The sequence below is a fragment of the Pyrus communis genome, chromosome 11 (genome assembly GCF_041283825.1).
Source record: "Pyrus communis isolate YQ-2024b chromosome 11, ASM4128382v1, whole genome shotgun sequence".
Lineage (NCBI taxonomy): Eukaryota > Viridiplantae > Streptophyta > Magnoliopsida > Rosales > Rosaceae > Pyrus > Pyrus communis.
In genome coordinates, this window is record NC_142575.1 from 9,027,040 (window position 1) to 9,054,919 (window position 27,880).

Here is a 27,880-nt window from a genome sequence, read left to right on the forward strand (position 1 = left end):
GCATCGGAGATTCTTCGGCCAAAGGTCCCCCATTCATCGTGGACGTGTGAGGCTCTTGGCCTTGACCTAAGGTGTTAATTGTTTTGTAGGTGCAATTTTGTCCAAGAAGAAGAATGCGGAAATTTGCATCCACATTTATCTTGATAAAAAAACTGAGAAACACCCGAACTCGAGTGAATTGAACTCAATTTAAACTCCAGCCCGAGAAAACCTAAACTCATTGTAAAGGCTGGTTTAGAGACTGGGTTGGCTTTCCAACCTAAGTTGCACCCCTAAAAATAGTAAAATACCATGTTGTCCATGGCAAAACTGAAGCCCCAAAACTAAAGCACGAAAGTCAAACAAACAACAAAAACTTCTGGGGTCAAATTTGTAATGATCAGTTGCATTATTTTGGGGTGGAAACGAGAACCCGTCAGACCCCTAACGCACGCACAGCTCAAGGCCATTTGTTCCTTGCACTCTTGAGGCAGCCGCCGCCACCACCTCCACTGTGACGGTTGCCAAAGGTGAACTCTTACTCTTCTGGCACATTCTAAATCTTCATGAATCCTATCGGCAATCTCTTTTTCCATTTTATATATATACTTGTGTGTGTGTGTGTGTGTGTGTGTGTATTAGCTTCAAAAGTTTGATTTTATGGTTGTTATGATATGAATGATTTCCTTCCTATTTGGTAGCATGGTGATCGTTGACTATCATCGATTTATTCTTTCCCTTTGTAAAAATATTTACTTAGCTAATTTGTAGGAATTACGGGATGTGATTGTATCTTTATAGTTTGTAGAAGAACTCTAGCCTAGTTTGTATATTTCAATGATCAATACAGAAGATTATTCATACTGCCATTCTATTCTTAAGATGGTACCAGAGAGTCCAAGATCCTAGGACTTTTTTTTGTTTCCTTGGTTTCTCTTCGTTTTTTTTATTCGGTTTTTCTTGTGAGCAAAGTCGCCATTTTCGCCATGGGAGACTCCAAGTCGGTTGAGGTGTCGAACGATCCCTCAAGCCCTTTCTATATTCATCACTCTGATAATCCAAGGATGCATCTTGTTTCCACTCTACTTACTGGAAACAATTATAGCACATGGTCTCGTTCAATGCATATTGCCCTTAGCGCAAAGAACAAATTTGGTTTTGTTGATGGTTTTGTAAGTGAATAGTATAAAAATGATTTTTTAGAGTAAAAATATCATTTTCGTTAAAAATAAACAGTATCGGAAGTGTTTTGTTAAAATCCTCTTGATTTTTTTTTGGATTTGAATATTTTATTTTATATTGTTCGCTTGACAATTACACCACATTGCATCGTTCAAGTCGGCAGTATTTCCTCTTTTATATTTTTTCTTTAAGTAATGTGATTAGAGGGGGAACAGCAACCACAACTAGGAAGCATTTGCTTTAATTTTGTTGTTTATATTATCACTAATTATCCGGCAGTGTTGTCACATGCTTATTTGTCTCCGGCTATAATATATAAATCGGGGTTCTATTTGTGCATCATCTCAAAATACGGTTTAATATGTCGATGAATCGAATTTTTGTGTGAATACGTTTGCGATTGCTTTTTAATTTGTCTAGACTGCACTATGGGAATCAATTAGCTCTAATTTTGATTGTTTGTCCTCAACAAATGATCATCCTCCAAGGGAGGGGAAATATTTCCATGGATTTAAGGAGATTATTCATTTGATTATCAGTTTTGTTGGGTAACTCATAAGAGGAGGTTAGGTCATTTTCAACCGAAGGGTCAAAGAGCTCTCTTTGACCCCATAGCCCTTCAAGAAATTATATTTTAATGAACAGTGTCAGATCATATTTCATACCATCTCCAACCGAATAGGCCAAAGGATCATAGGCCAAACATAGTCTTGTGACAAAAAAAACATCTTCAACCGAGGGGTCATAGGGCCATAGACCAAACATAATTTATTATTTTAATTGAATTACTATAGTTAATTAAATTAAACTATCATATTAAAATAAGATTTTTGGACATAGGAAGATTATTAGAAATGAGGTAAGATAATATGGAATGGTGAAAAATTTGTAAGAAATGGTGTAAGAGAAAAATAAGAACTTTTTTTTTTTTAATAGTCCAAAAAAAAAAAAAAAGGGCTGGGCAAAACAAATTATCCAAAAAAATAAGTGGGCTGGCTGGAGATGGCCATCCCGCTGGTCTGATTCGGTGCTTTTGGCCCAGTAAGGCCCACAAACCCTTTGACCTAACTCTCAGTTGGAGAAGGTTTTCGTGTCATTTCAGGTTATTTTCGACCTTATGACCCTCTAGTTGGATCGGTTGGAGATGGCTTTAGAGGTGGGCACGGTCTAATTTGAACTGGTTTGAAATTCAAACAACAGGCAAGTAAATTACTAATAACATACCGGTTTTGTTCAAATTTTAATAAATTAAGGTGAGAAATCAGTACAAACCCGATTATATATTGTAGTGCGGTTTTATTTGTTAGATCTGGACCTTAGTCTGATTTTATTTTTCTTTAGGCATTTTTTTAAAGTTAGTTAGCAACCCATCTATTGCGACTCGGATCATTCTAAGATAAAATAAATAGATCTCACAATTTATAGATATAATAGGATACAAGTTTAGATAAAAAAAAAAAGGGCTGTGATATTTACACCTTTTTTTACTTCTCACACACCCTTCTAATTTTCAGTCGTCGGATCGAATGAATTGAAGAAGATCAACGAACAAGAATTAACAAAATGTGTGTGAGAAGTAAAAAGGAGTGTGTGGATAGCACACCCAAAAAAAAAAAAGGATTTTTGTCACCCTGCATGAGCATACAAACAAATTTTTTGTTAACATTTAAGAGACGAATATTTAAAAGTGCAACTTTGATCACATCAACTCAAATCCGTCCTTACTCAACTTGTTTGGAAACCCAATTAATGATTTCGTCGTTTTAAGTTTTCTTTGATTGAAGCTTTGTAGTTTAATTGTATTTCTGCAATGGTTTAACAATTGGTTTCGACACTTTTTGGTTTCACTTCTTAGTGGACATTGATTTGTGGAATTGAACTTGAAGTGTTACATGATTTTACGAAATTGAATTTTAACTAGTATTAACGTTATTTGGTTTTACCTTTTAAAAAAGAGTAAATTGTCATTTTACCACTTGAATATAACTTAAGTGAACTCCTACAGATATTATAGGTCAAGAGGTAAGACACTAGTTTACTCTTTCAAAAATCTTAAAAATAAGAAGTTACAAGATTTAGCTTGATAATAAAGCTGAGAAACACTCGAACTCGGACAAATTGAACCCAATTTAAACTCTAAACCCATTGTGAAAGTTAATTAGTTTAAAAGCCATGTTGACATTCTAACCTAAGTTGCACCCCTACAAATAGTAAAATACCATGTTGTCCATGGCAGAAATGAAACCCCAAAACCAAAACTAAGTACGAAAGTCAAACAAACACCAAAAACTTCTCGGGTCAAATTTGTAATGATTAGTTGCATTATTTTGGGGGTGGAAACAAGAACCCGTCAGACCCCAAACGCCCGCACAGCACAAGGCCATTTGTTCCTTGCACTCTTTGTCCATTATAATATACATATGTGTGTGTGTGTGTGTGTGTTTGGGGGGGGGGGGGGGGGGGGGGGGGGGGGGGTGGTGGCAATGTCTCTTGGCATTTTTTGAATGATACTTCCACAACTATCGTTATAGCTTCAAAAGTTTGATTTTATGGTGGGTCGTATTGCCTCATAAATTGTAGCCATTTGGGTCTCTGGAACTTGTATGGAGTTTATAGTCTGCAAGATACTAAACCCTAATCAAGTGACAAACATTTATGCTTGAACAGGTGGAGATTATTGTATTTATGATGGAACGTTGCTATGCATTTCGACTTTCGGATATGTAATTTTGCTAGATTGTTTTTTTTTAAAACAATTTAGCTTTAGAATTTGACAGTTTAGATTCTTGAACACAATGTTTACACATACAATCATAATTTTTGATATCTTTCTCAGCAACCAATTTAGCTTTGTGGGAATTTGGATTTTGTTTTGCTGTTGTAGTCGTTTCGTCGACCAAGATGCAGAACGAAGAGGGCGTTATCACTGAGCTTTACATTCCTAGGAAATGGTATTCAATCCGGTGTAATGAATACTCTGATTGATATCATTGTTTGTTTTTGGGATTTTCATATGAAGTATTCTCCTAAAATTATGTGATCTGTGGATACAGCTCGGCGACCAACAGGTTGATTACATCAAAGGACCACGCCTCCGTTCAGATTAACGTTGGTCATCTGGACGAACATGGCATCTACACTGGCCAGTTCTCCACTTTCGCTCTATGTGGTTACGTCCGCGCTCAGGTTCTCCTTCTTTCCCTCGTTTCAACTCTTTTCATGACATGCCTGTTTTACGCAGTTGTCTAATTCTACTCTGCATTTACACTCTGGTTTGGTTATATGCCAGTTAATTCAGACAGTTGCAATTACGAAGATTGTTAGTTCCGCTTCTGAGTTTTTGTCTCGCTTTTTATTCTTCAGGGAGATGCTGACGGCGGTTTAGACCGACTGTGGCAGAAGAAGAAAATTGAAGCCAAACAAAACTAGAAAGAGATTAACCGTGTTTCTTCTATGGATTTGTGTTCTTGAGAATGGAAGTGTTGAATTTAGTGAACCGATCCATTTTGTTGGGTATTCTTTGCCTTTAGTTGGCAACTGTTTTGAACTATTCCCATTGCTAATATTAATGCATGATGATTTAAAAATTTGTGTTTTAAATGATGCATGAACGTCGGACCAAAAAAGGTCTGTGGATGTAGAGGGACTCCCGTGTAACATGTTGTGCATATCCCTCTCAATTTCTCTCGTCGCATGATCATTGTGTGACTGTTCATGCAATTAAAAAGATATAAAGAGAGACGAGTTTATTGTCTAGGACATTAGATAGGTTAAGTTTTTGTCCTGTGAATGACCACAACTCTTCAGTGTAGTATTTCAACGTATGGCAAAGATTTAATACATGGTTTACATACTAGGGATTTATGATTAATAAATTTACTGTATCTCTTGAATTGCGTTGTAGTTTAGGGTTTACTGTTTGAAATTTGAATGATGAAATGGTTTATATTATGCCATCTCTCTGTCACACGACATGTCACTATAAAAGAGAGAATCTAAATATGTCTTGTAACGATTGTATCTCTTGTTTTGTCTCCTAATCTTAACACATTTATCACGTGATTATGATGTACTTTACTTTTTGTGACTAATTCTCATCACGTGATTTCGATGTACTTGTCTTTCCTTATGAATAATAGTTGTTATGTAAAGACTTTACTTTCTGTTTTGAGTTTGAGCTTGGATACCAAATTCCAAACTGTCCATACACAACTCTTGTACATATAGGGTGCGTTTGTTCTATCGGACTATCTCGGACTGGACTAACTAAGCTAGACTGGTTTAGACTAGACTAAGCTGGATTGACTTAGTATTGCGTTTGGTGCAGTGTCGGATTAAAAAACAAGATAATTAATAACTATATTATTACATTATATAATACACATCTAATAATATTTTATTATTAATTCAATAATATTTTATTACTAAATCAAGCTTTTTCTTTTTTATTTCTAAAGCAGAATTTCACCTCTCGCTGTAGAGAGTTCTTCCCTTTTCTTCCTCTTTAGTTTCGTCCCCCATCACTTCTTTTCTCCATCTTTTTTCCTGCAACACAACATCCTTCAAATCATTTTTCTTGCAAATCGTCCCCGTGCTACTCTCCCCTCCCTCTTTGCCTCTCCATTTCTCTTTGTCCCAAAGCTACTCTCTCCCCTTCTCTATCCATTCTTTTTGAAATTTTATGGGGAAAAGGAAAAAATTTTGGAAATTTTTTGGGAATTTTCAGGAATAAGGAAGAATTTTGCTATTGGGATTGTTGTTGTTATTGTTTTGCATATATGTTTTTGAATTTTGGTGTTGAGATTTAGGCAGTGGGTGGTGCTGGGTTTCAGATCTGGACATGGGTTGGCAAACGGAATCGCCCAAAAGCATTCTTGCAGATTTGCAATTCACAAGACTTGCTGCATGCGATCGTCCTACGCAAGTTTGGAGACGGGATTAGGAATCCCATGGTTTTTGGGGGGCTTAGCTAAAGACTAGTTAGGCCCTATTTTAGTCGGGGCAAGTGAGAGCTAGTCTCATTAAGTCTTAAGACCTATGGGGAACAAACACGGGACTGGACTAACCCTTAGTCCAGTCTAGTCCAGTGAACTTTAATGAAGGAAAACAAACACCCCCATACAGTTTTTAGAATATTTAATTATTAAAATTATTGTTTAAGTATATGATGACACGTCAACTCTCTCATTCATATCTACATTGTAACACGTGAATTACTTAAACGACTTGATCACCCTTTCTCAAATGGGTAATTGTTGGGTGTCTAGCGTCTGATTATGGGCCCATTCTTGGACAAAGCCCAAATCCAATTAAAGCTTAAAAGCAAAACAAAAGCATTTGATATCATTTTGACAAAACAAAAACCCTAAAATCTCAGGCGTCGCCACACTGTCCTGTTGCATTGTCCTTCCTCACCAGCAAACGAACAAATACTCCAAAACTCCAGTCACTGTGTCACACTTCCAATAGCACAACAAAACTGGATATCCCAAAACCCTAATTCCCCAATCTCCCTCTCTCTCCCCTCTCTCTCCCCTCTCTCTCTCTCTAACCTCTGAGCCTCCACCGTGACAGCTTCTATTTCCGGCAACAGAAGAAATGGACCGTTGCCTCAGCCATAGCGAGGCTCTCTCCCCGAAGCTTTCAATCTTTGGCAACTCCAAGCCTTATTCGTCGAAACCAAACAGCTTCCGCTTCGTCCTCTACTCCAAGAAGCTCGAAGCGCGAAACGCGGCCGTTCCTTCTCTGCGCCTCCGATCATTTCCGTCGCAGCTCGCCACTTTCAGTAACCGTACGAGTTGTCGCCGAGTCAACTCGGTCCGGTGCGATTCGGTTAACGATGGGGCTGCTGCCGCGAAAGATGGGGCGCCGCCGAAGCTCGGGAAGAGGACGGACATTAAGAAGATTCTGATTCTCGGAGCCGGGCCGATTGTGATAGGGCAAGCTTGCGAGTTCGATTACTCTGGGACTCAGGCGTGCAAGGCGCTGAAGGAGGATGGATACGAGGTCGTTTTGATCAATTCCAACCCGGCCACGATCATGACTGACCCGGACTTAGCCGACAGGACTTACATTACGCCGATGACGCCCGAGCTGGTCGAGCAGGTTCTCGAGAAGGAGCGGCCCGACGCTCTATTGCCAACTATGGGCGGCCAGACTGCGCTGAATTTGGCTGTGGCGCTGGCCGAGAGTGGGGCTCTGGCTAAATACGGAGTGGAATTGATTGGGGCAAAGCTGGAGGCCATCAAAAAAGCAGAGGACCGGGACTTGTTCAAGCAGGCCATGAAGAACATTGGTGTGAAAACCCCGCCATCAGGGATTGCCACGACACTGGAGGAATGTATCGAAATTGCAAATAAAATTGGAGAGTTTCCGTTGATTATTAGGCCAGCGTTTACTTTGGGAGGGACTGGAGGTGGCATTGCTTATAACAGAGAAGAATTTGAGGACATTTGTAAGGCAGGGATTGCTGCGAGTGTGACGTCTCAGGTTTTGGTGGAGAAGTCGTTGTTGGGATGGAAGGAGTATGAGCTTGAGGTGATGAGGGACTTGGCTGACAATGTGGTGATTATATGCTCCATTGAGAACATCGACCCAATGGGGGTTCATACTGGGGACTCTATCACTGTGGCGCCAGCTCAAACTTTGACGGATAAGGAGTATCAGCGGCTGAGGGACTATTCCATTGCTATCATAAGGGAGATTGGAGTGGAATGTGGCGGTTCCAATGTGCAGTTTGCCGTTAATCCCGTTGATGGTGAGGTTATGGTGATTGAAATGAACCCAAGGGTATCTCGTTCCTCGGCTTTGGCATCCAAAGCTACCGGCTTTCCCATTGCGAAAATGGCTGCGAAGTTGTCGGTAGGCTATTCATTGGATCAGATACCTAATGACATTACAAAGAAGACCCCGGCTAGCTTTGAGCCTTCCATAGATTATGTAGTAACCAAGGCAAGTGCTTCTTCATTACCCTTTACACAGTACTCTAATTAGACACTGATTAAACACGTTGTGCTTTATACTTGTTTAGTCACATGTTAGCGATGATGCAATGGTTAGACCTTAGACGGGATCATGGGGCTTAAGCTTTTTTTATTCAAATGTTAGATAATCATTGTTCATCAGCTTCCTGGATTATATGCTAAATCACCATTACTTATGCATGGAGGAATGTCATCAATCATTGTCGTTGTTCATTACATTGATAGAAATACATTTCTGTTTATCCATGCATTTTTAGACCTGGTTTGTATGCCATTTCTTACTTGTTCACGTTGTCTTGAATTGTACAGATTCCCAGGTTTGCATTTGAAAAATTTCCAGGTTCACAACCAATTTTGACTACACAAATGAAATCTGTTGGTGAGTCAATGGCGCTGGGTCGCACGTTTCAAGAGTCTTTTCAGAAAGCAGTTCGATCTTTGGAATGTGGTTTCTCTGGATGGGGCTGTGCTAAAATTAAGGAGCTTGACTGGGATTGGGAACAATTGAAGTATAGCCTCCGAGTCCCTAACCCAGAGCGTATCCATGCCATATATGCTGCAATGAAGAGGGGTATGAAGGTCGATGATATTCATGAGTTGAGTTTCATTGACAAATGGTTCCTCACACAGCTTAAGGAGCTGGTAGATGTGGAGCAATACCTTCTGGCAAGAAACTTGTCTGATTTAACAAAGGATGAGTTCTACGAAGTGAAAAAGAGAGGTTTCAGTGACAAACAGATAGCTTTTGCCACTAAATCCTCTGAAAAAGACGTCAGGATGAAGAGACTATCACTAGGTGTTGCTCCATCATATAAGCGGGTGGATACTTGTGCTGCAGAATTTGAGGCCAATACTCCTTACATGTACTCTTCCTATGACTATGAGTGTGAATCAGCTCCCACCCAAAGTAAGAAGGTTTTGATTTTAGGTGGAGGACCAAATCGAATCGGTCAAGGGATCGAGTTTGACTACTGTTGTTGCCATACGTCCTTTGCACTTCAGGTTTGTCTCTGATATGTTTATTGCCCACTTGCCTATGTTCCTAAGCAACACATAGATATTTTAACTTTTAATTACTAGGCTGCATTAGCTGAATGCAATTGGTTTTAGATGTATTAGTCATAATAGTGATAGATCCTACTCACGAATCATGCACTATTTTTCGGCAAGTAGGATCGCAGAATTAGGCAGTTACAAATTGAGCAGTCAGACCTTTTGGTCTTCAAAACTGCAATTGGATTGCTGTAGCAAGATGCCAATGGGATTTAGACTTGGGAGCGGTGGGTGTGATACACTTCATTTTCAGTGGCAGTTGATAAGAAATCTGGAGTTGCAATATCATGTATCTGTTATCTAATATAGTTCTATTAAATTTGGTGCGTATGTTTCATCAATGAACTTAATGGAAGAAGGAATTCCTCCTGTGTGATTAATGCACATACATGCAAACATAGTTATACATTGGCCGCTGTTACGTATATTTCTCCTGTGCAATCATAGGTTCCAATCTAAAAGTTTACCTGCTGTTTATATATTTGATGAATAGATGGTGCCTATGCATTTAAGACATGTAAATTGCTTAAATCCTCTATTGATATGCTGCTTCTCCCTTCTCTTCTACAGAAAGCAGGATATGAGACAATTATGATGAATTCAAATCCTGAAACGGTATCCACAGATTATGACACAAGTGACCGTCTATATTTTGAGCCACTGACTGTCGAAGACGTGCTGAATATAATTGATCTGGAAAGACCTGATGGTATCATTGTGCAGTTTGGAGGTCAAACACCGCTGAAGCTGTCTCTTCCTATTCAGCAGTATCTAGATGAGAACAAGCCTGAATGTGCTAGTGGGAATGGACATGTACGCATTTGGGGTACTTCACCGGCTTCCATAGACGATGCTGAGGACAGGGAAAAGTTCAATACAATCCTTAATGAGTTAAAGATTGAACAACCAAAAGGAGGTATTGCCAGGAGCGAAGCTGATGCTGTTGCCATCGCTAAGGACATCGGGTACCCAGTTGTTGTCCGGCCTTCGTATGTATTGGGTGGCCGAGCCATGGAGATTGTATATAGCGACAAAAAACTTGCGACCTACCTCGAAAATGCTGTTGAAGTGGACCCAGAGCGCCCTGTGTTGATTGACAAGTATCTATCTGATGCCATTGAGATTGATGTCGATGCACTTGCCGACTCTCAGGGGAACGTTGTCATTGGTGGGATAATGGAGCACATTGAACAGGCTGGAGTCCATTCTGGTGACTCTGCTTGCTCGATTCCAACAAAAACCATCCCTGCTTCTTGCTTGGACACAATTAGGACATGGACTACAAAATTGGCTAGGAGGCTGAATGTATGTGGGCTGATGAACTGTCAGTATGCAATTACCTTGTCTGGAGACGTTTTCTTACTCGAGGCAAACCCTCGTGCTTCCCGTACTGTCCCTTTTGTGTCCAAGGCGATTGGGCATCCATTGGCTAAATATGCTTCTCTTGTCATGTCTGGGAAGTCTCTTCATGATCTAAATTTCACAAAAGAGGTCATTCCTGCACATGTATCAGTAAAGGAAGCTGTTCTTCCATTTGAGAAGTTCCCAGGATGTGATGTGTTGCTGGGGCCTGAGATGCGTAGTACTGGGGAGGTGATGGGTATTGATTACGAGTTTCCCATTGCATTCGCCAAGGCTCAGATTTCTGCAGGGCAGAAGCTGCCACTTACTGGCACTGTGTTCCTCAGCTTAAATGATTTGACCAAACCTCATCTTGAAAAGATTGCCAAAGCCTTTTTGGGACTTGGATTTAAGATTGTTTCAACTTCTGGGACAGCTCATATTCTTGAATTAGCAAAACTTCCAGTGGAACGAGTGCTCAAACTTCATGAAGGACGGCCTCATGCCGCTGATATGGTTGCTAATGGCCAGATCCAGTTAATGGTTATCACAAGTTCGGGTGATGCACTTGATCAGATTGATGGACGGCAACTGAGGAGGTCGGGCCTTGCTTACAAGATTCCAGTAATAACAACTATTGCCGGAGCTTTGTCAACTGCAGAAGCAATAAAGAGCTTAAAGTCTAGCACTATTAAGATGATTGCACTGCAGGACTTCTTTGAGGATGAGAACAAAGCTGGGAGTGATAAAACATTGCAGTCAGTCACTTCCTCCCTCTGAGCTGACCCAGATTGTCCGGTAAGCAGTTGGGCTTCCTCTTCGTCTCTTTTTATTTTCTCTCTAGTATATGTATCCTCTAACGTTGTTATGAACAGGTTGTTGTTGAGTTAATATTTTTACCAAAATTTTCCCAAATCCAATTTTTTTCCCCTCCCCTTATGTGGAAGCTTTAATTACAAATTTTGGATAGCTATAATGTGGGATTTTAAGGCATTGGTGTGTGTATCATAGATTAGTTCGATGGTGGTACAATAATGGTCTGTTTGTAGGATAGCTATTCTGTGCTGTATGTTATCTCGCTCGGACATATACTTTTTCAAACTGCTCTATAGCGTAGCAAAATCATCAGAAAGCTTCTGCATTAATGAGAAAGTGAATATTCTGATTTACCAAATCTACATCATGCTTCAGATATATTCAAACTTCTACTTGTTTCTGTAGCTTCATTATATCTCGAAATGGTAGTTAACAGCCACAGTTTTCAGGAATCCAGTTTTGGACATATCATATTGGTGTTTCTGCCTGGGCTCACACCCGAGACAGGCTCTTAGGAGAGGATAGATTTACCATTACCCTGCCCCCCTATCGGCCACCACATCGCTTCTGATCTAATATTTTACGCTCTTGGCGTGGCACATTAAAGTTTCTTTGGTCCCGGGTGTGTTAACTGACCTTGGTCATTTTTGGAATTCTCTTGAGCTAGTAAAACTTGGTATATGTGTAGCAGCTGAATTTGTATTTCTTTTATATCTGATTGAGCATTTCAGTCATGAACCTAGTTGATAAACAAGACATGGGTGTTTAAAAGTCATGAACCTAGTTGATAAACAAGACATGGGTGTTTAAAAGACATCTAGACAGAACCTTTACCTAAAACTTTTCCAAATGTAATGATTGTGGTTGTTTTTTTCTTCGTTTTCGCCAAAAAAATCTCTCTGTATCTGTTATTGGTCCGCTTATGTTATAACACATTTATCGCTGCCATGTCCTCAGTCATGTGTTTTCATCATAACCATTAGTCTTTCCCAACCCAAAGTGACCAGAACTAGATGACCTAATCGGCCATTTTCTCGGCACTGTCAATCGATATTGAATTTAGCTGATCCGGGAAAGGAGTCTAGTGCCATAGGCTGTTGGTTATGTTTGTACTTAGAAATGCTTGGAATTCTTCACTCCTTTTTCCATTTCCGGTGTGTGAGCTCATGGCCTTAATTTTCTTGGTTGTATAATTGCTGAAGTGATTGTTTGATATAATATTTAACGGTTCAGAGACTTTAGCTGCATTGGAATACTTTGTATTTGTATCCTTGTGTACACTGCGGTCAAGCCCAACCGAACCTACTTCAACCGAGTTATTGTCAATTAGGACATTCTCCAAAGACTTTGAGGACACCAGACATGGTTTTTGAAAAGGCATTTCACTTACTACTACGTAATTTTCAATCATTTCTTAACTCCATTTCTTAGTGATGGGCACTGTCTTGATTGGACCGGTTTTGCCCCGAAAAAGCGCGGCAAATCAAATTATAATATATAACGGTTTTGGTTATGTTCGGTTTTTCAAAACTAAAACCCAATTTTTCTTTCACGCTAAGAATAATGAGCGCGGGTTTTTTTTATTTTTATTTTTTTAACAAACGGTATTATCTATACTAAAAAATAGGAGGTGAAGTTAAGCTTCATAATGAGTTAGCAATAATGTGGTTCAAATTTGCATTTGACAAACATCGAATCTAAGATCTTTATCTTACAAGTAAAGAGAAATACTATTAGGCCGTAACTACTGAATTAAAAATGGAATATAGCTTTGCTTATGCCATATTCGCCAAAGGGCTGAAATGACAGGCCCACCACGGCTTCAAATCTTCTGTAATGCTAGCCTCTAATATTTTGGCACGTAGAAATATATTTTCACGCCTACTTGACTTGGAATATTTCAAAATATATCGAAAGTTCTCGTAAATTATCGAGCCATAGAAATATAGAATGCCAATACTAAAAACTGAAAGTAACAAAGAAAATATATATCTATAGGTTTGTGAGGTATAGTACTGCCTGTATATTCTATATATGGCCATATCACAAGTTTTTAATGGCTTATTTAGAGATGCTTACATACCGAAGGTCGCGATTGCTTGCTTTCAAAGGTAAGATACGAACTAGTGTTGGTAAGTGAACGAATTTGTGAATTTTTTGCAGCAGGCGTTCTCGAGGTCTTTAGTCCAATTCAAGCAAAGGAAGGATAGGTTGGACTGTTCCCTCGTGTTTCTCCCTTTGGGGGTGAAAACCTTCTTGAGTGAAGTTCACTCTACTTCTCCTGGCGGGAAGTACTTGTTCCCTTCACCAACCAATCTTCGGATTCAAAAATCGTATGTATATAAGCATAGAAAGCACACCATTTTGATATGGTAGTTGAAAGGAAGGAGAAAATTTTCAGTGTGCCGAAACACGGGACGGTATATCATATATTATTATACAATTGGAGAAAAGTTTTTTATTTTTCAAGATAATAATGTGTGGCGTACCACTTTGTGTTTCATGCACACTAAAAAAAAAAAACTCTCCTGAGTGTATAATGGGTGCCACGTTATCCATATATTCTTCTATATGAAATGGTAGGCAATGCAATATAAATAAATTTATTTTGAGTAAATTGTAACAAGGGTCCCTTAATTTTAATCAAATTAGAGCAATAGTCCCTAAACTAAAAATCCATTACCATTGGTCCCTCAACTTATCAAAATGTGTAGTTATGGTCCTCTTCGTCAACTTCATTAGAATTTTGTCAAAATAAGTTATGTTGGAATGACCATTGCTCCAATTGGGGCCCCTCAACTTATCGAAACGTGTAGCTATGGTCAATTTTGTCAACTTCGTCAGAATTTTGTTAAAATGAGTTATGTTAGAATGATCATTGCTACAATCGAGTTAAAGTTAAGGGACTATTGATTCAATTGGATTAAAGTTGATGGACCATTTCTTTAGTTTGATTAAAGTTGAGGGACTAATGGTAATAAATTTTTAGTTGAGAGATCATTGTTCCAATTGAGTTCAAGTTACGAGACTATTACTATAATTTATTCTTTTATTTTGTAAGAGTGTGACTGATTTTAGTTTGGAATTTAAAATCAGTGGGTCTCCCAGTGACAGCCTGTGCATATTAATGAGGTTTACAAGCTTCGATTGTCTCTCAACTGAAAATTTAAGACTGTTTTTGGTCAAGTCTCAAGAGAATTTTTGGTCATGGTCTAAATTTGTATTGTTCACATGGCGTAAATGCAATGAGCAATTTTTGGGTGCCCTACCTTCAAGAGCACGGCAACCTAGCCATGCAAACCCTACCCATGGAATGTCCATGGATGAAACTAATCTGGGTCGTCGAATGTTGTCAAAGAACCCCCAACATGATTAAAGTGTTCATGTTGAAATTGCATTTAAGAAGTATTCAACCTAATTAAAATAATTCAATGTACGAAGAGCAATGAAAATGAGGTTTAATTGAATGCCCAAATTACCAATGCCGTATAGCACAAGTGCACTACGGAGATTCTTCTTACGACCACCATGACTAATCTAATGGAGTACATTTTCCCCTTGGCAATAATACACTGTTTCTAACTCAAATTAAGGGTGTGGATTTAAGGCCAGGTAGCAGTACTGAGTACTACAGGTGTTTTAGTTGACGTAGTAGTACTAATTGTTATAAGTGTTTTAGCTGTTTGATTTTGTTTTCATATTCATTAAATCTTCTATTTTTAATCTCACTCATTTATTTTCTGTCTAATTCATCACTTACGTGCTATTGAAGAAAAACTATTAATTAAGTAGGACATTTTGTTTTTGAAAGAGAACATAGTTTTATTAAAATAGAATTATGTGAAATCTTTGTCCCACATGCTTAATCTATAACTCGTTTTTAAAGATTTTATCGAAAATTAGCATCAATACCATAACACATTAATTTGTAAGAAAAAAAACACAGATGGCTTTCTATAAATAACTCTCCTTTGATAACATGAATGCATCTTTCTAACAAAGATGAAACTCACATGTATTTCCCATCACCAAATTAGGGTAGAGGTGACGGTGGGCTCCGATCGGGTCGGCCACCAGCGGATAGGTTGAAGAGGATTGTCTTTAATTCCTCATCCACTTTACTGGAATTCGATCGATTAGATTTGAATTTGGAGAGGAAAATTGAAGGAAAATGGAAACAAAATCATGGGAACAGGCTGGTCGTCGGTGATTTCAATGGGTTTTACTGTGGTCAGTGGCGGTGGTGGAAGTCTGATGGCGAAGCTGGTGGTGCTCTGTTACGTCTGTGACCCATCTGCAAAAGAGGGATCGAGAGAAGCAAAGAGAGAGAGATGAGAGAGAGAAGAGGAAAGAGAAGTAGAGATGAGAGAGAAGGTGCCCCCAATTTTACTTGCAATTGAGTTAGCCGGTTTCCCCTATTCCCAAGTTCTTAACTTTTGCCAACCGTACGATTGGACAAGAATCAATCCAAGCCGTTGGATTGTCGTAGCATGCATTGATCCATATCACTCAATGTTAAAAAAAAAAAAAAAAATAGTATTGTGACCAGCCTAGGCGTTTTCTTCGATGGGCCTATCGAGAAAAGGAATTGGATCCTCTTTGAGGTAAATCTTTGGGATCCTTTCGACTCAATAACACGTATCGTTAGATTTTGATCTAACGGTTACAATTATTATAATTTTAAAAGGATTCCTTTGTTTGTAGCCGTTGTATCAAAATTCAACGACCTGTGTTAATGTATCAGGAGGATCCCGAAGATTTGCCGAAATGATCCAATTCCTCAAAAAAATTGCTAATTTATGTTTCTTAGTTTCTATTTGTTTATTATGACTATACGATGTGAATTAGAGGAATACTAGCCAAATATTTGATTGCTTGGCATGCTTACTTGATTGTTTTACAAAGTATTATATATATATATATAAGCATTATAATAATTTTAAGTTCCATGAAGCTATCGCCTCACGTTTCAAGATTATCCATGAAATGCTTTGCTTTGCCTTTGCTTTTTGATACATTGTCGCTAAAGATTTTCGTGGTGAGGTATATTTTTGTACCATGTCACTTATGGCAGGGAGGATTGCTTTGCGCTCTGTCATTGAGCCACCGGAACAAAAAGCACTGAGTTTTCATATTGCTTCTTACATATAACATTTTGGCTGGATCTTTTTGTTTGATTTTGTGCATAACCAAATCTACTACCAATATTTTACATAATTACCATTTTGAGGGATAAATACTTACTCTTGTTGTTCAGTTATGTATCTTATATATTGCGTAGCATGCATGCTGATGTGGTGTATCAAATTTACACAAATTATATTTCTTGTGAAATATGATATAATACATCGCGCATTGTACCAGATACATACGCAATACTTTTTACATTCTTAAGATTATGGCAATCAAAATGATATCCTTAAACTCCTCTCATACATATGACAAAATTATGTAGTAGCTAGCTAGCATGCGTCCATTATCTTAGCAGAAGAAAACGATTTGCCAATGATCAACGCTGAATATTCAATGTTTCATAAATTTATGGGAGGAAAAATCCGCTTACGTTTACAGTCTGCATGGTCTTAATGCCAGCTTAATATGAACTCAATTGTTTCCATCCGGACTTTGTCTGAACTCATTGTTTCCATCCGGACTTTGTGTGGCAGTTCAAATGGCTAGCAAACTATATAAAAGTACATGTTGGAATATGTTAAGGTCCACACGCATAAGACTCTTGAAGAGAAAAAAATAAATATAGTTGTTAGTGGGGTGAGGTGGAGGAGATGGAGATGGATGAAAGCAAACACAAGTCCAACTGCTTCCACTGCAAAGTAGAAGATTAAGAACTGGCAGACTGATGAGTCACTTAAATATTAATTATTTAAGAACCGTAAAAAGAATCTAATTATTTGGTTAAGAAACGAATTATGCTAACTTAAAATGACTATTTTTATCTCGTAGATGAAGAGATCACAATCGTCAATGGCAGCTTAAGACTTTAGATTACCAGAGTTTTTCTCACTTCATGCGTGCAACGAGCTGACCGGCTCCCTACCAACCATACCCAACCCTATCTCTATTCCTTTCTTCAAACTTAAATAATGCCCTTTCCTAAAGAGACATTTTATCAACCAACTTACTCCTTTTTATTGGAATTATACGCGCGCATATTCGTTCAAAATAAAAATTAAAAAAAAAAAAGAAAAAAAGAAGAGTTATTGAGATAGGGTGTTGAGTTTCCACTCATGCGTAGTTCGAAATTTCACTCTGTTCTAAATTATTGTAATAGTTTTGAATCATTCCTTCCCTGTAATAATAATAAAAAGAGTTATTGAGATAAGTTGATTACAATGTGGGTTCACTGCTTTAGATACTGATTATATTAGTGATTGCTTCTCTTACACTTACGAAATTTAAGCAAGACTCAAACGTTACTCGTGTTTACGTGAAAAAATGAAGAAAAACACACATTACTTACAGATTTTTGAGGTTTATGAGCGCTTAATTAGCTACATCGTGATACTTGGGTCGTTCTCAACGAGATGAGTAGGTCATTAGGCGGTGGTTAGAGAAGTAGAAAGCTAGCACTGTCTCAGTGTATTCATAAGGCACAATCACTCACCAAATAAACTCTACTTTTTTAACTCGTTTATCTTCATCTCTACCACATGTCACCCTGGAAAAAGCTAAATGATAATTAGTTCAAGTGTGGACCATCTCGATATAGGTTTTGGTTAACCACAATTTGTAATTTTATATGCTAGACAAGAAAGGAAAAACTGTTGTTTTTGTAATAAGCTTGTTCCCTCTTTCTCATATATAGTTTATAGTGAAAGTCAAGAGCAACTTATATGTAACATGTTTACCATTATGTGGCATCCTAATTCAATAATACATTGTCATTGTCATGTTGAGAAAAACTTTTACATAGTAATGTATTATTGGATAGAGGATATTATTTGGTGAACTCATTTCATGTAAGTCCTCTTTGTGAAAGTCATATTGTATGATAGAATAATGTGAATCGTGAAAAAAAAGAAAAGAAAAAAAAAACTGTTAGTGATGGATGGTAGCCTAGCCAGTGTTTATCATGTCAAATCAAAACTATATATCACTACCATTCAAACCTATTTAGTATTACAGCAAATATGACTTATTTGTGTATTGTATAATTTTCTTTGAAATGACAGTACCATATAGTATATACGACTGACGTCCAAGAAAATGGGAGGAGCAGAAAGGGAGGGACCGAGTTTTCCCATTAGAAAAGTTGAACTTGAAAAGGTAGGCAATAATCAAAGAATTTGTTGAGATAGAACAAAAATTCAAAAATTCCTGTGAGACTATTTTGGCTAAGGAGAATCCTTCCATCGGAGAGAAGAGCTTGAGTTAGACCTTGATTTAGACGTTGAATATATATAGTTCCTCTACAAATTACGCGTCTTTAAGTAAATTCCAATATTTCTGCATCTGTGAGGATTTAATCTTTGACATCTAAGTTTAAAATTCATCTTACATCTCTTACTTGTTCCTTAATCGCCGGCCATCTACTTATGCAAGGAAAAAACATGAAAAAAAAATCAAAGCCATTGAAGATCAGACATCAATTTAAACCTTAAATATGTACATTCATCCACAAACTACACTTCTTAATAAATTTCCTAAAATTTTGTATCCGTGAGAATTTTATTTATGACGTTTGAGTTTAAAGCACGTTCCCCCGCCTCTTACGTGTTCTTTAAATTTGATTGCTCGACCAGGTAAAGAAAAGTAGATATTAAAGCCAAAATTCTAGAAACACTAGCTAGTTTGGAAGAAAAGTTGCATGTGAAAACAACGGCCGTCGGCAAGAAGAGAGGACAATCCTAGTCCAGGAGATGGCTTTAGAAATAAAAAACCTCTTTATTGTTAGTACAAAGAAATATTTACACATGGGAGGGGAGAAGTTACGTTAAGCCACACAATATGCAACCTAATTTGGTATCGAATTCACCATCTATGAGATTCGAACCTAGAACTTCTCACTTACAAATGAAGAGAAATACCACTAGACCTTGGTACTGAGTGACAGAAATAAAAAGCCTCTTTACTTCTTTTTTTTTTTTTTTCTTCCTATTTTTGTTGACTTGATTTTCATTCTGTATTAATTCTTAACTTAATTTGTTCTGTAACCATTTGACTAAACCCAACCGCCCAATATTTTAATTAACAAAAAAATAAAGTAAAATTTGATTCACTTTATTACTAAACAATTTTAACACTAAAGAAGGCTTTTGGTGCTTAGCACTGAAGATTTAGTGTGTAAATGCAAAAAATACAAGATCAATTTTAAGTTATTTATTTCTTAAAATACTAATATGTGTGAAGGACTTTGGAGGTTATTGAATTGTTTGTATGCGGCAAATTTTGATTTTTAAACTTTAAACTTGTACCACAGTAAACTGGGGTTTTTTCAGAGTAACTCCATCCTTAAAAAATGAGTTGGCCCAAAATTCATTTAATTTATCCAAATAAATAGTAATTGATTCAAATGAATAATAATTGACCAAGTGCATCTCCACCCTTAAAAAATGAGCTAGGCAAGAGTCTAGTCAATTCGTATTAAAATATTATTTTTTATTATAAAATACTAAAAAATAATTTTATTTTTAATTTCGGATATAATTTTTAACCAATCTTGTCATTCCACGTGTCATTTTTCGAAAGTACAATTTTTGTGAAAAATGATTAGGTATATATATATATATATACACATACACACACAGACATATATATAATCTTTTTTTTTTATGTATTTTTAAATAGTTTTTTTTTAAGTTGATTAATCTGGACTGTTGGATTGAAATCCAACAGCCCAAAAGTGGACACGTGGTCCACGGTAAGATTCTGAATTTTTTTTTTTTGTTAATGCTAGAACGCACGCGTGTATCCCACATGCTAGTGGCAAAAATAAGAAATTCACATAGCTGACGTCAGTCTGGCATCATGTGGGTCGATCTCTTGCTCAGTTCATTATGTGCTGGGCTCAAAGTTGACCTCAATTTTGGGCCAGCCTATTGGGTGGGGTGGAGTGGGGTTTTTTATTTTGGGGTGGGGGGGGGGGGGGGGGGGGAGGAAGTGCTCTTAGAGAGGATGAGATTTTCAAACTTGCACACGAGTACTTTCCTCCAAATAATCCAAAAGCAAACAAAAAGTAGGGTTTACTTTTTGCACTATTAGATTTATGTTCAATTACAATCTCATTCAACATATAAATATGTTGATTTCATATATTTACTTGTCACTTTATTTCAATATTCATTAAACAATCTAGTAAATCAATCGTTAAATAATAATGTGACAAATATAAAATTTACATTTTTAATGACGTCGCACACAAACCTAACTGCTTAATTAGAAATAAAAATTTGATTCTGTCATTATATTGGCAGCAGAAGCCGCAGCCTAATTAAATACAATAATATTCAACAGCTGACGTCATATGATACCTCACCCAGCTTTACTTTCCCTATTTATACCCTCACTTTGTGCTTCAAGCAAACCCCACCTCACCTCAGCTCACCACTCTCTCTCTCTCTCTCTCTCTCTCTCACTCAGCATATACCAAGTCCAAACCAAAGCTTCAAGCTTGAGCTGCAATGGAGTGCAGTACTGAAACAATGAACACAAATTACACAACCACTTCATCAACTATGTCTCAATCTCCTCCTTCTTCTTCACCATCGTCTCCTCCAACCCCAACTCCCACTCCATCTCCACCAGTTGTTATAAGTCCTTGTGCTGCATGCAAAATCTTGAGGAGAAGATGTGCAGACAAGTGCGTTTTGGCCCCTTACTTTCCTCCCTCTGATCCAGTCAAGTTTACTATAGCTCATCGTGTCTTTGGGGCAAGCAATATCATCAAGTTCTTGCAGGTACTTTTCTTCATCATGTCCAAAAACAAGAGTAGTGGTCAAAGTAGGTCTAAGACCTTGGAAATATTTTCAAAATACGGAAGGGTTCAAACTCTCGTTTTACTGTTAGACCGGAAATTTAGAGAGAAAATTATTCTTATTTAAATATGTAATTTATATTTACAATCTGACAACATAAACATATTATATGTAGTTCATTTTTCATGAAATACTATTATGTTAGTTTGCATCCATATTTGAAAAGTCTAGGGGTTGTTCACACACATACGTAGACAGACGTACCAAATGGAAATCAACTACTCTGACTAAATTATTCTGATAGCAACCTAACAAGGAAGAAAAAACTGCCAAAAGAAAGAATTTCACAATTAACAACAAATCAATATTCTATATCTCGCTATTCTTTTAACGTTTTGAGGTGTAGGAAATCTTTAGCATATGACAACTAAATCCAAGGGATTGTGTTTTTATGAGAGCAGTCGGATAGTATACGTGATCCAGCTGCTCTTATACAAATTTTTCTTTATGAGGTGGATCATGTATTGTCCCGCATTATCATGAATCTCACCTCATACAAGAGAGTTGAGAAAAAAGTTTTTTATTTATTAAATTTGTGGATACCCCATTTTTAATTGTAAACATATGTATAAACTAAAAGGAGCATGCAATTTTTTTAACAGGAACTTCCAGAATCTCAAAGAGCCGATGCAGTGAGCAGCATGGTTTATGAGGCAAGTGCAAGAATTAGAGACCCAGTTTACGGGTGTGCTGGAGCAATCTGCCACTTGCAAAAGCAAGTGAATGAGCTGCAGGCACAACTGGCCAAGGCACAGGCTGAGCTTGTCAACATGCAATGCCAGCAAACCAACCTTGTGGCTCTGATTTGCATGGAAATGTCGCACCCTAATTCCGAGCAAGGATCTCCTCCACAATCACTTGATCACAACTTCGTCGCCACCAATCCTCACGGCGGCAACCAGACCAACTTAGGCTTCCTTGATGATTCCACCACGCTAGGCTCATTGTGGGAACCACTTTGGACATGAATATCTAGAGAAAAAAAATTAATATTAATAATTATATATCCATAGCAACAAAAAAAAAAAAAAAAAAAAAAAAAAGTTTCTATGAATCTAATGAAATTCTCCCAAGGAGAAGTTGAAGGATAATAATAATTAATTAATTGGGTAGCTCTAGTAGGAATTAAGTAGTGGAGAGATCCACAGTGTTTGAACAAAAGGGAGGGAAATCCCAAGTTGGGATTCATCTAGTCACTTTTGTTTAAGCTTGTTGGAGGCAAAGTAGCTAGGTGGGTCTTTTGCTTTTAGTCCATATGTAATCTTTTCCGTATTGGAGAGAAAAAAAAAATTATGCTTTAAGTCCATTTGTATGCCGATCTTATTAGTGAATTCAAGTTTTAACCAACTTTTCGGTCACCTACTATAATCACTTAAAAATTGATGCTTTTGAGGTTTGACCATCTTTCTCTATAGCAACTTTTAAGCCCACGAACCCGGTTTTGCAACTATAAACGTGAATTTTCTGCGACATATGAAATAAGAACATGTGTACAAAGTGATAATTTGTATTAATAAAAGTTTGGCGTTATAATCTCTGATACAAAGTTTTGATTGTCTGATTCAATCTCCGAGGTTGTAGAATGTATGTGTAGAGTTGTTGATCCGAAGGTCGAAATGACTTGATCTCGAATTCGTCATGGCGTAAGGATTTGGCTTGTGGTGATGGAGGAACCGGCATGTGTTTTGGTGGTTGATGGTTCTTCGTGAGTATGGCAAAGAATGTAGATAGTTTTCTGAGTTTTCTAAGTGTGTAGAGTGTTTGGGAGTTTGAGTGTTTTGAGTGTGAGAATGTGTTTCTGAGATAGGGCCTTTATTTGTCTTGGAGCCTCATATTTATAGGATCTCCAAGTCTTGATTGAGGCTTGATTTGGTCTTGGTTAATTGATGAAAGAACCAAAATTGATTTGGACTTAATTTGGGCTTGATTCGTGATTTGATTTCATCAAATAATCTTTGATTTATATCAAATAAATCAATCACATTTCATCATTAATTTGGCCAATCTCCCCCGATTCGACATTTCATTTGTGTTAAATTTAAGGGTTGAACTTTGTTTACTACCCTCATGTTTCGTGGTTTTTAACATTTGGTACATCAAGTTTTTTTCGTCCCAGAGTCATACCTAGAGTTTAAATTTTAGAACAGTCTCATACATCCGTTAGTCAAATTGTTAATTCTCCCGTTAAGTGATGACGTGGCGCCCATGTGGACAATGACTGGGTGCCACATGTCATTAAGGGGTCCACGTGGAATTTTTTTTCTTTTTCTTCTTTCTTCTCTTCAGATGGGTTCACATGGATTTTTTCTGGGCATCCTGCCCCACCTTTCCCGACCCATTCCCACCTCCTCCCTCCCTTCTTTTCCCTACACCCACCTCCTTGCACATCCACCCATCTACCTCGCTCCCTCCCTTCTGCACCCATCTACCCTTCCTTTAAAAAAAAAAATTAAAAATTAAAAACAAATATGTGTTCTTCTGAAATAAATTAGCTAGAAAAAAATAGCTAGGGTTTTGTCTGCAAGTCGCTCCCCCGTTCCCTAGCTTCTGCAACCACGACTCCTACTTCGACCATAGTTGCTAAATCCCAAGCATAACCAGCTTCACCGACTTGTGGTGGCTTGGATTGCACACCTTCGCCATCACATACAGTCCGTACAAGTTGAGGATGTTGATGGTCAGAAACGTCATCAAGGCGCTGAAGATGATGGACATCAAACCCTTTGTCACCCAAAAAACAAACCTAGTTCCGTCGGCGGTCGGAGATCTCGGAAAAGTGTAGACTCGCGGGATGAACCACATCATCGCTTAATTTGGATTTGGATTTGGCGGGCAGAAAGTTGATGGGTTTTGTCACGCCCCAATCCCGACATACATCCAGGATCGACACTTGATGTCATCAAATACCCATCTCTAACATACCCCGCCTCTGAAAAAAGGCAAAACATAACTTAAGATCCAACTGCGCAATAATTCCTCGTAGACTTTATGGTTGCATCTAACATTCTCGTTAGACTGCCTACGTACCCTAAAAAGGGATCAAGCCATTCATAGTTCATTGCTTCACTACATTCGAACATTCATCACATAAGTCGTTATCTCCCAACAAAATACCACAATGCATTTCATGCAATATTTCAAAGAACAAACGACGAAGTACAATCATATTCTCTTGCCATATTTATCAACAAGTCTAATCATAACAATAATAATGATATCCAACATAATAATCTCACATGACGAATAACATTTCCACTTCATCCATCACATAAATCATCACGTTTCCCACATAAAATCACGGTTCATAGCGTGTAACATATTAAAGAATTAAGAATGCACAATATTATTCTCTAGAAACATTAATCAACTAAAATAATCATAATAACAACACTCATATCCAGCGTCATTCTACAATCCCGTCAATTAAGCAATTCGTGAATCAAAGATGCACAATCTTAGCATTTAATTACATTAATCAAACAATGCGATAGCAAAACATTTCACGAATATAACCAAGGAACTCTATATAATTCCCCACTTGGATTATGAGTAATAAACATAGTAATTCTAATTTATATTCACAATATCTATTGTGGGTAATTCCCATCCACTCGAATTTAGGATTCTAAGATAACCTTACAGAAATGAACAAGAGTAAGGATTCCGGACCACTCAATGGAATCCAACAACATCGGTTTCCAGACCACTCAACGGAACCAAAATATCAAGCGGTTTCTTGTAATCTACCAAGACATGTCACATGTAAAATCAATGCCTACATTATAGGAATGGTACACTGGCAAATCAGGCACTCGTATGAGTTGCGAGGCTCAGGTGAGTGACAATAATACAAGTATGTGATATGCAATAAAAACAAACCAACGATCACAATATATAAATATCAAGTATAGAATCATACTTTATGGAATCATAATCAAGTCGTTGAAAACTCCATAGAAGTCACTCAAACATCCAACTGTTTTTCCAATTCAAACCACAAGATTCCCAAAAACCATCATTCATATATACATTAAAAACTAGGGGTCAAGGAATGCAGTTCGGCCGAAGATTACATCTCTGGAAAAAGGGGATTTCGGACCACCCAACGAAACTAAGACACCAAAGGGGATTCCGAACCATCACTCAACGGAATCCAAACCAGGATATAATTCTGAACCATCACTCAACGAAATTGCGGAGTAGAAGGGCTTCCGGACCATCACTCAACAGAATCCAAACCAGGATATGATTCCGGACCATCACTCAACGGAATCGCAGAGTAGAAGGGATTCTGAACCACCACACAACAGAATCCATACCAGTCTACGATTCTGGATCATCACTCAACGGAATCGCAGAGTAAAATATATAACAACAATCAATGAAACATGACATGGATCAAGTTAGGTTGCTCAAGTTACAAAGACTCACCAAAATAAAAAAATTAAATAATGACTTGAGGGGTGAAACATGTTTTGAAGCAACAAACCTCATGCCAATAGGTTAATGGTCCATTACTAGCCCTCACATTTCATCACAACAATCCAATCATACAATACAAACCATATTTCCAATGCACAAGTCAAATCATACTTAATAAAAATAGATCGATGGCTAGAAATAAAAATAACACTTATCACAACTAGGCCGATGATAAATTCTAACCGGAAACCGTCCAAATTCACCGGAGGATACCGGATTTCTAGGGTTCTAAACACCCAACTCTAAAATGAATACGAAAGCACAAACTAAGCATAACAACTCGAAGATTATGAAGAGTAGATGAAATTTCATACCTCACTCCAAGGAAATGGTTGCCGGAATCACCGGAAAAATGATAAAACCGCTAGAAAAGTCGTGGGCTTTGTCTTTGTGGCTTCAAACTGCAAAGATGGAAAAGAAAATGGGAAATCTAACACTACAGAGATGTAGGGCTCATCAAGAGCTTTCCATGGACACCAAGATCACCCAAAACGGAGCTCGGATGAAGGAGATACAAGCGGGTTAAGTTTGTGGGTTAACGGGTCCAATTAGCCCCTAAAACGGGTGAGCAGCAGCCCTTTTCCCATTTTTCCAAAAACCTCCCCCTTTTCTGGAGGTTTCACTCCAATTATAGCATTTTGGTAAAATTAACAAAATACCACCAACTTCAAACGACTCTAACTTCTCTGTTCTGACTCGGAATTAAGATCCATTTACTCATACGTGCTCATGGAATCGAACTCTACCTAACCAACTCAAGAGTTGACCGAAAAGGTTGAGAAAATTAGAAATGACAAAGGTATCCCTCACTTTGATTTTCTCAAATTTGGAGAATTAATGAACTAGTTTCAATTAAATCTCCGACATACGTCAAGAATAAAATAAAATACTAATTTTGGGGACGGGATGTCACATGTTTTGGGTTGGTTTGGGGATATTTTTGTAGAGAGGGATTTAGATTTGGATTTGGATTTGCTGGGTTCTGTTTCAAGCCATGGTGTATGGAATTGTTGGAATTGCTGGGTTCTATTTCAAGCTAGGGAGGGAGGAATGTACGTAGAGAGGGAGGGAGCAGGTAGATGGGTGGGTGTAGAGGTTGGGTAGAGATTGGGTGGGTGCAGAGAAGAGAAGGGAGGGAGTGGGGTAGATGGGTGGGGGTGTGCAGAGAGGTGGGTGCAGGGAAAGGTAGGGAGGGAGAAGAAAGGAGGGGGTCGGGAAGGGTGGGGCAGCAACACGGGACTCCAAGGCAGAGTCGCAAGTAGCAGCGAGAAAGAGGAAGATAGAAGAAGCAGAGCTCCAATATTTTTTTTGTATTGATTTCTTGGTGTAAATTCTAAGCTGGTATGAGGGCTTTATGGGTTCTTGCAGAGAAGAGAAGGGAGGGAGAAGAACGGACAGAGCAAGGGAGAAGTGGGTGCGGGGATGAAGGAGGACAACTGTTTGTTTTATTTATTTATTTATTTTTTTTGGTTTTGTTTTGTTTTTTTTTTTAATTTTTTAATTATTTTTTTAATATTAAATTGGGCCTATATTGACACATGGCGCTCAGTAATTGACCATGTGGCGCCTATGTGGACAATGATTGGGCGCCACATCATCAGTTAACAAAAGTTCTAACGGAAAACTTAACGGATGTATGAGACTGTCCCAAAATTAGCGCTTTAGGTACGAGTCTAGGACGAAAAAAACTTGATGTACTAAATGTTGAAAGCCACGAAACATGAGGGTAGTAAACAGAGTTTAACCCTAAATTTAAATCAATTAATTTACTTGATTTAAATTAATATTAATTAAAGAATTAATAAAGATAATTCCTATATTACTTTCTGCCAAATATTGACGCATGTCACTCTTGATGATTCGTAAGGTTTTAAGTCACGTGTCATGTGTACAATTTGTGACACACATGGCACATGCCACGTAAGCCTGCCATGTCGAAATTTTAATGTATTGGTGAGTGTTTATCACGGAAATTTACATGTCTATAACAACTTGGGTCATTATATATTCAGCAACATGTCTTTTTTATTGCTCTTGAAGAATAAAAAAGGA

General features: G+C 37.8%; 3 protein-coding genes across 3 annotated transcripts; all 3 read left to right on the plus strand.

Annotated features, from left to right (window-relative positions):
• Nucleotides 1–4,062: 4,062 nt before the first annotated feature.
• On the plus strand, nt 4,063–4,674 carry LOC137741553 (small ribosomal subunit protein eS21y). The gene is made up of 3 exons (XM_068481249.2): nt 4,063–4,112; nt 4,215–4,347; nt 4,525–4,674. The coding sequence occupies exons 1-3, from the start codon at nt 4,063–4,065 to the stop codon at nt 4,588–4,590; spliced, it is 249 nt and encodes an 82-aa protein (XP_068337350.2). The 3' UTR covers nt 4,591–4,674.
• A 1,833-nt stretch (nt 4,675–6,507) lies between these two features.
• On the plus strand, nt 6,508–11,453 carry LOC137742062 (carbamoyl phosphate synthase arginine-specific large chain, chloroplastic-like). Its single transcript, XM_068481808.2, has 3 exons — nt 6,508–8,112; nt 8,454–9,146; nt 9,768–11,453. The coding sequence occupies exons 1-3, from the start codon at nt 6,760–6,762 to the stop codon at nt 11,316–11,318; spliced, it is 3,597 nt and encodes a 1,198-aa protein (XP_068337909.2). The 5' UTR covers nt 6,508–6,759; the 3' UTR covers nt 11,319–11,453.
• Nucleotides 11,454–20,904: 9,451 nt separating this feature from the next.
• On the plus strand, nt 20,905–22,693 carry LOC137743512 (LOB domain-containing protein 1). The gene is made up of 2 exons (XM_068483418.2): nt 20,905–21,268; nt 21,949–22,693. The coding sequence occupies exons 1-2, from the start codon at nt 20,993–20,995 to the stop codon at nt 22,312–22,314; spliced, it is 642 nt and encodes a 213-aa protein (XP_068339519.2). The 5' UTR covers nt 20,905–20,992; the 3' UTR covers nt 22,315–22,693.
• Nucleotides 22,694–27,880: the final 5,187 nt, after the last annotated feature.